We start from the raw sequence: 12,943 nt of genomic DNA on the forward strand, positions 1-12,943 counted from the left end.
TGACAGTAACAGCAGTGACAGTAACAACACTCACAGTAACAGTACTGAAAGTAACACCAGTGACAGTAACAGCAGTGACAGTAACAACACTCACAGTAACAGCACTGACAGTAACACCAGGCACAATAACCACACTCACAGTAACATTACTGACAGTAACAGCAGTGACAGTAACAACACTCACAGTAACAGCACTGAAAGTAACAGCACTGACAGTAACACCAGTAACAGTAACAACACTCACAGTAACATCAATGAGAGTAACACCAGTGACAGTAACCACACTTACAGTAACACTATTGACAGTAATACCACTTACAGTAACATCACTGACAGTAACATTGCTAACTCTAATGCCACCACAGTAACATCACTGACAGTAACTGCTCTGACAATACCACATTTGACAGTGACACTACTGACAGTATGGTAATGCCCCAGTAACAGTAACTGCACTGACAGTAACAGAAGATAGATTAATGATGCTGACAGTATTTGTACTGACTGTAACAACACTGACATTACTGTCAATGGCTTTACACTATCACTAACAGTAACACCATTGACAGTGACGCTACTGAAAGCAACTGTACTCACAGTAACAGCACTGACAATAACTGCACTTACAGCAAGAACACTGAAAGTCACAGGCTTGTGTTGTTGAGCCTATGGCAAACTCACAGTTATACTGACATTCAGTATCAAGTACTCTAGCTTTATTTTGCTTAAATGACCTGTGGTCATCTGTAGTGTTGGACTGTAATTAATGAGAACTAAAGTGGAAAGTGTAGATGGAAATGGCAGACATACTTCTCCTCCACTATTTCTCTGTACGTCTTGATGCTTTTCCTTCTCTGTGATCCTCCATCTCCACTCAACAGTCTCTCCATCATTTTTCTCTCCTCTTCTTTTTTGATCAGGTCCTGAGACACACTCCTTCTGCGACTCTTCCATTTGGCCAAGTCCTGACACACAAACATACAATTACAGACACATTCAGATCAATATACTGGATCTAACAGCAAACAATGCTAGTAATGAAAGACACTTACGTCCTGCCAGTGGTCTTCTTCCTCTTTCAGCTTGTTGTACTGGTTGTGCATGAGCTCATGTCGAACTTGACTGTGGGGTGGCAACATAGAGTCTTCCTCGCTTCTCATGTCAATCATGCTCACACTCCTGTTACAGAGAGATTTGAGCTCACTGAATCACTGGTCATTTATCATATTTAATCAGCTGGTTAACCACAGTCAAGTGCAATTATTATTATTAAGCAACCAGTTAAAAAGCACGGCCAGTGAGTCACAGTGAGCATTTATAATTAGGCAAGTTGTGCCGCCCATAAGCCATGCATCCAAAGAAAGAAGGCCAGAAGTGTGAACATATGGTGAAAGACACTGAAACAACCACCAAATTTATATTATCTTACAAGTGGCAAAAACAAACACATTTTTCATTATATAAGAAACACTGTTCTGTTTTAACTTCTTAAATGAATTTAACAAATTCAAGTATAACTTTATACATCAGATGCAAGTGCTTTAGCAAACACAGATATTAATTTGTGGATAAAAGGTTTACATTATATTAGCATCCCACTCAAGCAATACAGCCACATTACAAGGAAGTTCATCCATAGTGTACCAAAACAAAGTGCTGAATGCACAGCTTGGCACATGCAGACATTAGGCACTGTCAGTGGAAGAGGCGTTCCCGCAAGAGTGTTTCTCACAGCACAGTGTGGTAAAGAGACTTACTCGGGATCATCAAACACACTAGATGAACGGCTGAATCTACAACAGGCAGGACAAAAGAGCACAGAGACAGTGATTTATGAGGACCAACAGATTAAAAAAAAAAGCTGAATGAAACCTGTCATTGCATTATGTTCAATTTCTATTACACAGAATATTTTACAAGTATCGCAAACTCTATCCAAGCAATTCCACATTTAAAAAAATATATATTTAAAATTTAAATGGAAACATTTGTTCTGTGTTGAAGATATACTGTGCATGTAAATACCCATTAATGGACAGAAGAGGGCATAATAAAACAATTTCACTTGTAACGATTACAGTGTTTATCTAACTAACCCCAATACCATGGGGAATGTCTAACCCATATTTCATAGCCTCATCAAATTCACCACTTATTGCACTTATCAAAAAGATTCTTAAAGAAGAGGGAAAAGAAGGTAAAACATGAAAGAGAGAAAAGCTCAGCTCTTAAAGCACTGAGATGTGTGTCAGTGAAAGTGTGGCCTGCGGTCTCACCACAAGAAACACACAGACGCTGAAAATACAGGCCACCCAAAAAACAAACCAATTATAAATCCCAAAGTATTCCTCATAAATGTAAATATGGCTCGGGTTTGCTGTGAATCCGTCCAGCTGTAGAGACCAAAGGAAACACAGCTCGAGCTGAGAGACTCCAGCGAGAACAAAACTCCAGCTTGAGCTGGACTGGATCTCTACTGGTCAAGGACTAACGCTGGAGATAAGATCTGAGTTTTTAGACATCACTGAAGAGAAAATATTTCAGCACATTCTTTCTGGAGTCAAATAAACTCAAATATCCACAAACACTCAGAAAGTCTGGAATGCCTGACAGTGTTGAGCGGCGATGGATGAATCAACGCGCACCACCTGTGAGAGAAACGCTGACACAGAATATAGATATTAAACAAACAAACACCATCTCTTCATCCACTCACTGCATCTGATCCATTTTACTCACAAAACTGGAAAGCACTTTCTCAATCTGTCAAGCTCTAATCTGATTGGACAGTATTGGGAAGTAAAGACACACAGGGTTTTTTTTTCTTCAGTCCACCTGGAAATTATGTCATATATTACAAGGCTGCTACAGTTTTCTGTTTTTGTCTGATGAATGAACTGTACATTCTGCTTCTTTTTTGATGTTCTGAATGACAGAGTGAACATTTTGTTTTATGCCTTATTTGATCTTTTTTTTTTCTTTTCAGTTTAATTTTTTAGTATAATCTACACTATCGTTCAAAGTTTGGGGCAGTACGTTTTTTGTTGTTGGTTTTTTTTTTGGGGGGGGAAACAAATGATTCATCAAGGACACATTTATTTGACCAAAAGTGACAATAAAGATATTTATATTGTTACAAAAGATTCTCTTTCAAATAAATGCTGTTCTTTTGAACTTTCTATTCATCAAAGAATCCTAAAAAATTAAACGTATCACAGAACTTTCAGCAGTTGAAAACTAAAAATTCGTCTTTGCAATCACAGGAATAATTTAGATTTAAAATATATTAAAATAAAAATACAAATATTTTAAACTATAATAATATGCAGCCTTGAGACGTATATCCAATACATTACAAAATCCTCCCAATCCCAACTGTAAAGTAAGCGAGTATGAGCGAGGTTTCCTGATCCAAACACTTCTCAAAGTAACTTCATGGCTTTGAGGATTCAGAAACAAAACAACAAGCAGAGAGAATTTAAAACAAGTCACTGCTTGCATTTGGTTGGTGAATTCAAACTGAATTCTTTCTTTAGGCCTTAACTGATGATTTACCAAGGGCATTTATTTCTCATGTCACATAATTCAAACAGGAGAGAGTTCTACTGCTCAACAGGACATGCAGTACCACATGATCAGTGAACTTCCTGTCTGCTCTCTCTTAAAGCTGTCACTCAGTGTGAGGAAATGTCAGAACAACATTTCCTTACCAGACGAGACAAGATAAAGATTCCACTTCAGCTCAGTTCCAAAGAAAAATGATAAAAATAATGCCTTTCGGGGTCGTTTTTTAAGAATACTTTTATTCAGCTAGGATGCATCAACATGTTCAAAAGTGACTGTAAAGACATTGTTACACAAATTTTTAACTTCTAATTCTTAAAACTTCTAATAATATATATTTCAGAGACTTTTTTTTACACGTGTTAAGAGCTACATGTGTTATATTTAGTGCTGAAACAGGAGTGAAACCTCCAGATCTAGATATAGAAAAAGGGGCTATATGTAAGAATTATCATGTATTAATCACTATGAAAGCAAAGGACATTGTGACATTTACATGAACCTGTTTTCTGTTCAAACACACATGAAACGAATGCTTATACAATGTTCAGGATAAATCTGAAAGAGTCATTCTGTACTGTAATGTCAATGTGTCATGCAAAGAAAAGGGATTCATTCAAACTATAGTCTCACAGCCAGATCTATATAGTCTCAAATATACTTTATAATCAAACTATCATAAGAGTGTAATTTTAATGACCTCATCTGTGAATCTCAGAGCTGCTGTAAACACATGTGATCAGATGCTTTCTACTGTTTTCTCATAACTCTGTTAATGAGAGGAAAGTGTTCAGCACATATTTACATATTCATCTAACCGTCGTTCTCAGCGATGTTTGTTAACAGTATATCGGTGCAAGTTTCCAACTTCTTTTTACTACTAAATATATCGCCGTGAGTATATCGAGGCCTTGAATCACGTTCAGTCTCTTGTACATCATGTGTGTGTAAGCGATAAGTTGCTGCTGCAGTTCACTTAACGGCCACCGGTGTTTCTGAATTTTTTAGGTTAATCTACAGCTCTTTTAGAGATGGACACTGTTTCGTGACTCTTACACAAATGCCAGGCCGGCTCTCCCTCATCCTTAATGCCAGATGTCTGCAATGAATGCCAGCCTGATGACGGAAAAACAAACACACACGACACGACAGACAAACACGAACGCCTGTATCTGTCACCCAAACATCCAGCTGCGTTTCCAGAGAATCTCAGGTTCTGTCAACAAGCTCATCTCCTTTACCTCGACATTGTGCAATGCTGATAAAACTGGCACCGATCTGACTCATTTCAGGTTGTGAAATCATGTAACTCTTACAGATCATATTACAAAAAACCCCTCAAGAATATAAACATAACCGCAAGCACGCTTTTCTGTCATTCCCAAATCAGAAACTCAATTCTAAGAGCTTTTGAATATTACAAATAACTAAACCAAATATCTTATATATTGAAATGAGCCAAAGAGAAAAGATCAATGAATTCAGGTAGAAATCTTTTATTCTAAACAGATCTTATACCAGATACTATATGAATATAAGCCGCATATTTATTAAGACTATCAAGATAATAGAAAAACAAACAAAACATTGCTGAGAATACTGTATAAACCACAAGAAAATTATTTATTTTATGCATTTATTTTATAAATTATATATATATATATATATATATATATATATATATATATATATATATATATATATATATATATATATATATATATATATTAATGTATAATAATTAATAATTAACAAGTCACATCAGAATAACCAAATACTTATTTCATTATGCAGCATGGATGTATTCGCATCATTCAATATTAATCATTTTGATTTGTTCCAACCTTCATAGAATATACAGAGTATTGAGAAAAAAGAAACTATGATACAATAATATTGTGATATAAAAGACGTATTAAGCAGTAGGGTCACCATATGGCTTCAAAACATATTCAATCCTGTGTGGAACGCTGAAAAGTCTCCAGTTCTTAAAAGGTGAAGTGTTTTTCCGAGCCACAAGCATCAACCAAAAAAAATGTGCAAAGAAAAAAAAAAAAAAATTTTCTGAACACTCCCTCCTTCTGCCATTAGTGCAATAAAGAAAAAGTCCCGCCCCCAAACACACGCCATTGGTTGAGTCAGAGTTCTCATACAGTGACATAACTCACTGCTGAAAAACAGCTGTTTCTGAAAATGGTAGTAATTTAGTTATGAATTGGTTGTTCGAACCACGCTATCGGATTATCTAATGACTAATTTTGCTCTATGATCTTTTGCTTTATTTCCAGATGTTTGATTCTATCGCAGGTTTCCTCAAGCACAATTTCATTGTCTGGACAAGCTAAAGCTGCAGAATGAAAGAGATCGTCCTGCATGATAGCTTGTGTATTTGCACACATCATACTAACAAAAAACTCTTACCAGAAGTCTTGAGCTGGAGCTCCAACTATGTGATGCTGTTTGCAGATGTTTGTTTGAACGCTGGTTTCAGGAAACACAGAATGGTTGAACTATGTTGGTAATGACAGTCGGCTAATGATGTTTTTGGGAAATGCACTCCAACGCACTCTTTGAAAGCCCCTTTTTGGATGATCAAACTACTTCTGCATATTAAACTGTGATAGGAGAAATGTTTTAATGACTCATCACCTAACAGATGAAGAACTTCTCATAAATGTCAATGTTCATTAGAAGAGAGGTTTCTGGGAATATATGGGCAACATTAAGGAACAGTGTTCGCAACATCAGACATCAAGTCGAATACTTTGTTAAGCAGCTCTTTCTTGTGTTTATTGTTTAGTGCCAGGCTCAGTTCAGCTCAGTTCATGGCTGAACACAGGAAACCTGCACATTCCCCGTCTTCCTCTGGGTGGGTCGCCTGTTACTTGTGTGCCTTTGAGAGACTATTTTCATGAACACACAATGGGAAAGTACATTAAGAGCCTTTCCTCCGTGTTTGTGAGTTATGTGGCTGTATGCTCACAGTTTAATGTTAAGTATTCAGTGGCCATTGTGAACACCTAATGTTGTCATTCATTGGCATTATGAAAGGTACAGTTTCTATTAATATATTCAAAATCTAAAAGAATTATCAATGTATATCATCCTTTGGTGAGTTATGAAGGTGTGTTGCCAATTATTCAGTAAAGATTGTGGATAAAAGACATTCTGAAAAATGTCTACTTTGACAAACCAGTTAAATAAGTGCATACAATAACTTTGCATCAGAGCTACTTTAAATTTTGTCCTCTTGCTTTCTGTAGCTGAGAATGATCAACTTTCATGATGCAAAATGATGATTAAGTTCTTTCAGATAAAAAGTGAGATGTAAAATAAAAAGGATTCAGTGTTTTTGGCTATATTAAATATCATCTGAAGTCTTTTGCACATGTATTATATGTGGTATGAATGCTGCAGCAGATCCGTCCTTTATTCCATGTTATTCATGGCACTTATGTGTAATGTTTTGTCTTGTGTGTGCTTTACCCAAAAACTTAGTGACTCACCCAAAAATGAAAATTTGCACAATTGTTATATTAACTCTGCAATAAGGCTACCTGCTTTAAAGCCAGAAGATCATCTGCTGAAGCGTTTTACAAAACAATCCCAAATATAGAGACCACCCTGTCTCAGCCCGCATGCAAATCTGAGCTCCCAGATCCAAAGGCTTTCCTTGGAGTGTCATTGAAGCTCATTCATGTTGACCTACATCAAGCCCAAACATTATAAGCAGCAGTCGCCTGGCGTGGGACCGAAACCCAAACTCGTCTGGCTCTCGTTCCACCTGACAGTCAGAGCAAACGTGCCAAAAAAGGCCCTTCAGCGTCCAGGCTGTCCTAGAACAGCAGTTGGACCTCCCCGGAAAACAAGCTCCAAATATATGAGCAAAAGAACATAAATAAAGTATTTTTCCCCTCAGATCTTCAGTGCAGATCCCAAAAACAATACTAAACTCCTCTAAGGAGGACAGACTCAAGCTCTGGTGGTTACACGCAGCAAAAAGACGGCTTCTGAAAGGGACATCAAAGTAAGAGAAGCTGCGTTTGTTGTCAAACAGTCAATTGAACATGAGAACACGAGATCCCAGCAGACCATCACAACTATTTTTATTCTTATATCCAACAGGACTTGGCTTCAACATAGTCTTCCATAATGTAATGGATCAAACAGTGATTTAAGATGAGACTGGATTTTATCCACTGGGAACTGACTGAGAAGTGAAAAGTGTCTCTATATAACAGGATTGATGGTGAAAGTTGTGGCAAATTACTACACTTTGATGGAAGTTTACAAAGACTGATGTTTTGTTGGGATGACATGCACCAATGAATCTTTTAAAATAAGTGATGTGTCTTAAGAAAACTAACAGACAGACAGAGAGCTTCAGGGGAAAATAATATGCTACAAAGTTTTTAAACACAACACGTGTATGGAAGTGTAGTAGGCGGGATCATGAGTGTTTGTATGTTGGCGTGGTGGAGGGAAGTCTGGGCACCTGGTATCATTTCCTGCCGTCTCATTATGGGACATCTGTGAGTCGCTCTGAAGGGGATCCGTGGGGTTTGGAGGAATTTGGCATCGATCTCTCTCCTCCTCCTCCATCTTCTCACGGTCTGAGAGGTTCTGCTCTTGAGGTTGGGGTCGGACAGAAGGATGGAGGGGGGATCTAATCTGAGGGTCACTGAGTTGTGGATTCATAGAAATGGGATCTTTTGGGGAAGAGTCATTTTGAGGAGACGCTCTGGAGCATTGCTGTTCAGACTCAGTATCTATTTGCTGAGACTCTACACAGTCAACATCACTTCCTGTTAGCACAGAGGACAGTTCTAACGAAAGGGTTTCACTCCCACTAAATCACACAACAACAGTGACACACCCACAAAAACAACATACATGAGCAGGACAACGGCACACACCGTCAAACCAGAGCCATGTGATGAAAGGAAAGGGAAATGGAAAGGAAAGTGTTATATAACAGAAAGGAGGGACAAAAAAAAAGAAAAGAAATAAAAAACAATTACACCATGTGTGTGTTTTCAACCTGGTGACAATATACAGTGGCAGGGTTCAGGACACATTATTATTATTCTATCTATATTGAGTATATCTATATCTTCACTCATGGCAGTCTGATCGAATCATGAGTCAAGTCAAGTCACCTTTATTTATATAGCACTTCTAACAATGCAGATTGTGTCAAAGCAGCTTTACAGTGATAACTGGTATATAATTTTGGCTGCACAGCAGCTCTTAAAGAAAATGGTTCTTAAAGGTTCTCAAAGAATCTTAAAGGTTCTCTAAGCGATCCTGGGCGGAGTAACTTCCTGTTGACGTTCGAAGTGTTGTCAAACAAAACAGAGGCTAGCTAGACCCTCCCTCCTCCCCCTCCCCTCCGTGCTTCCTGAAACAGTCATGAACGTGCATTTAAAATCATTCTTGTCGGTTATTGGCTGTTTCGTGTTCCAGGCTGCACCAGTTTGTTTTTATTGCCGTTTTCGGAGCTTGTGGCGACTAGAGAGACCGTGTTTTTTTACAGTGTGTTCAGAGGACAGGCAGCTAGTGGATAGTGAGGAGATGTTTGCTGTTTGTGACAAAAATGTTTTGGCCTAAAAACACGTGACATCACTTAGAGCACCTTTAAGTAAATTCCATATTGATTCATTCCATTGTAAAAATCAATAGTTATTAATTTAGTTAACTTTCTGTACTCAATCACTCTCCACAAAATGCGAATAACCTCTAGTTTTGTTTTCTTTCAGCTGCGCTCCATTTTCTGGCTGCTCTCTTAAGGGCCAGAGTGTGCTCGTTGTACCACAGCGTTGGACAAATTTCCTTAATTACTTGAGTGTAAAAATGTGCAGCTGATGTTAAAAATCACCACACTTTTTAAATCGAGTCATTGTGAGATATAGTACTCACACATTTCGACTAATGCAGAAGGTCACTTGGGGATTTTACGCATGCAGAATATTCCCATACTGCACACAGTACATGAACTGCATACTACAGAAATACTAGCATCTTAGTATGCAATTCCAAACATAATATTCCAAATGTTAAATAAGGAAATCAATATAAACAGCACTGAAAACACTCACAAATATTACACAGTTATGGGAGATTATCAATGATACATTAGCATGATGTTTTTTCAGGTAGCGTGAATAAGCATTCATGTATTTTTTGGACAAAATCCCTGTCTGTGTTTATTCTGTCAGTCTGATGGTTGTTCTGGATTGGAGCAGCCTGAAGCTCTCAGTCAATTAATGCGAACATCTGGATCAAATCAACCACCCTCTCAAACCTCTGCACGACAAAATCAATGCAAAAAATAAAAAGACACAAAACCATTCTTCTCTTAAGCTGCCATAATTTTGCCACTGACTTACAAATGAAGTTTTTATCCTGTCTTATGAGGATACAGGAGCTTTTCAGCTGGTTTTTAAAAGGATCTTTGTGGAGTTTGGCAAACAGTGGTAGAGTCTATAGAGAAGACAGTTACCATAAATATCTTGGCAGCTGAAACAGGGAAAATGAAGGTACCTTAATTTATTTATTTGTTTGTTTATTTTATTATCTATAAAAACCCAGAGGGTTGGGATTTTGGTGCAGGGAGTTTTTACACAACAACACTAATTTCAATGGTAAGAAAGAATTGTTGTTCTAAGAACTGGTATGTATATCTAACCAAATGCCTGACCTTTGACCTACTGACACTAAAGGAGTCGCGTCTTGAGTGTAGCAGTTACTCCCCTTTACTCTTTACAGATGTCAGCTGGAAAGTTCTCAAAAATTCTTGAAGCTCAGACAGAAAGTTTATTTCAGTAGCAAATCATTGTATCCACTGTACTCCAAATGAAAACAACACTACTAAATAATAACTCAATGTGTGTCTCAACACACCAGAGTCTCAGATGAGATTTACCTGAAAGGCCTCTCTCCTCCCACAGGTGAGGTTGTGTCACTCCAGCTTTTGCAGCTGTCGTCCCGGTCTGACCGCGGGCGGCGCACTGGTGCGGGCATGTATGAGCTCTGGTTAGCCTTGTTGGGCAGGTACTGGTTGAAAGGAACGGCAGTCCGTGGCTCGCTGTAGGAAGTTCGCCGCACCAGCATGTCGTCCTTGCGCACGTCCGGCATCTTCCTCTGGGGGGTGTCGCACTCCGAGTCGCTGCCGCGGCCTGCAGAGGGACAATCGGAGTGAATTAATGAAGTGTGGCAGTGTCATAATCATCTGCTGTTATAAATGTATTGGGGTGAAGGGGTTAAAGATCTCAGCTCTTAACTGAAATGTTGTAGGTTCAAACCCTGCTGGGTCCATCTTTGAGGAGAAAAACTGCTTTACATTTACCAGTGATGCATTGAAATTTAGCCATCTGAAAATATTCAAATATATAAATAAATTTTTTGATTTTAGCCGAAATTATTTTGGGGGGCCGAAATCATTGAAACAGTGACATTTAATTAATGCATTTTGACCATGTCAATGACTACTTTTACATTCACCTTCATAATGGAATTATAAAAAGGATTTTGGCAACGTGTATTAGTATTGCTTTACATCATGTAAACAAAATGCTTCAGTTAAACTAATGCGGTTGAGCTCATAATTGTAGTAACCATAATCCCATTATTACTAGAGGTGAGAATCACCAGAGGCCCCACAATATGATAATATCACAAAACGTATGTCACAATATAATATTATTGTGATTTTAAATATATTCTGCGATATATTGCATTTTATTACCGAATTATGTCCCCAAAGGAAAACTTTGTCAAAACATATTTGTATTATGGTCTAGTCCACCTTAATTCACCAAAAATCATAACGCAGAATCCGCCATTTTGTCTGACAAACAAACCAGACAGGAGACTTAGTAGATTAATATCGGTGGACTTGAACTTGAAAAATGGTGTATTGATGTCTTTCTGTGGTTGAAACAACATACCTTCTGATGTTCATTCATGTTTATTTCATTCAATGACTAGGAAGAGTTGATCGGTTTAAACTTGAACTCTGTCACGGGATTGAAGAGTTTTGCTCATGTCGTGTAAACATCTAACCCTAAACTTTAACCTTCAGAAGACACACAGCTCATATCTCCGTCGCTGTAATTTACCGAAGCCCTGCACACATAGTTCAGGAATGGTTTGAGGAACATGATGAAGAGCTCAAGGAGTTGCCCTGACCTCCAAATTCCCTAGATCTCAATCCAACTGACCATATGTGGGATGTGCTGGACTAACAGATCCGATCCATGGAGATCCCACCTCACAACTTGGAGGTCTTAAAGGATCTGCTGCTAATGTCTTGGTGCCAGAAACTACAGGACATGTCCAGAGGTCTTGTAGAGTCCATGCCTTAATGGGTCAGAGCTGTTTTGGCAGCATGAGGTGGACCTTCACGATATTAGGCTGGTGGATTTAATGTTATGACTGATCAGTGTATATTGCTGGAGATTTCAGTGGTTGAAATAGAAAAGTGGAAACTGAACTTACAGTAGAAGCAGATGCTCTGACAGGGGCAAATCAGAGAACATTTTTTACAGAAGGAAAAGAGAAATGCAAATTGTTTGGTTTTGGTTCCTTTGAGGCTTTTAAAATGAAGATGAATAAAAGTGGATTATCTGGACTGGACTTGATGACAGTCCAGTGTCTGCCACTCAAAACATTATCTCAAGCACTCTGGAGCATGAACAAACAGCCATTTAAAACCACTTTAGCCCGTGGCTGCGTTTGAGAGGACTGATCCAGAATATTTTGAGGACCTGATATTTGAGTAGATTATAGTCTCAAAGTCCTTCATGGAACTGATTTGCCAGAGTTCAAGGCTGTTTCCAGGAGCACCTGGATCAACATTGACCTTCCACTGTAACTCTCCTCCTCACCTTCCATCTGCGCCCACATTCCCAGGCAAGCTGCTCCGCACATGTCACCCTGTCTGTCCGGCAGCTTCTGCGGCTCAGCGTTAAACACACACCAGTCACGATGATGATTGATGCTGCATGTCACATCACACAACTCTTGACATCAGCAATAAACAAATACTGTACGGCTAATGAGACGGCATCAGTCTCTGACACATGATTGTACTGCAGCGAAAGTAAATGTTTCACAGGCATGAGGTTTTTCCAACAGTTTCGTCTCAGATGTTTCTCCTAAAAGTCTAATATGAAGTGTAGAGCAGTACAGAGCAGCTTTAAAACCAATGCTGATAGAATAGCTCACTCAACTTGGTCTTGATAGAATTTGATGAGAAATATTTGATTATGAGACAGCAAAAGTCTTTCAGCATCAGTCTACACTACTCAATGGTCATCTAATTACTGTTTGGGCAAATGTAGTCTGATGGTGGAGCCGGAGAGCAGAGGGTCAGGCG

The 12,943-nt window shown here is 38.5% G+C and overlaps 1 protein-coding gene across 4 annotated transcripts in view; it reads right to left on the minus strand.

The window, feature by feature from the left end:
- The window catches only part of limch1b (LIM and calponin homology domains 1b), a 77,891-nt gene that overhangs the window by 17,937 nt on the left and 47,011 nt on the right, over positions 1-12,943 (minus strand). For 3 of the 4 annotated variants that reach the window (XM_067384418.1, XM_067384426.1, XM_067384435.1), the window contains exons 8-11: positions 10,490-10,742; positions 1,758-1,793; positions 1,053-1,179; positions 811-965 (exon numbers count right to left, since the gene is read on the minus strand). In XM_067384418.1, coding sequence (XP_067240519.1) covers positions 811-965; positions 1,053-1,179; positions 1,758-1,793; positions 10,490-10,742 — 571 coding nt within the window. Of the gene's footprint in view, positions 1-810; positions 966-1,052; positions 1,180-1,757; positions 1,794-8,059; positions 8,855-10,489; positions 10,743-12,943 lie in introns of those variants that run through there. The other variant, XM_067384445.1, reaches the window with a different exon arrangement.

This window comes from Chanodichthys erythropterus, chromosome 1 (genome assembly GCF_024489055.1).
Source record: "Chanodichthys erythropterus isolate Z2021 chromosome 1, ASM2448905v1, whole genome shotgun sequence".
In the NCBI taxonomy this organism is placed as follows: domain Eukaryota; kingdom Metazoa; phylum Chordata; class Actinopteri; order Cypriniformes; family Xenocyprididae; genus Chanodichthys; species Chanodichthys erythropterus.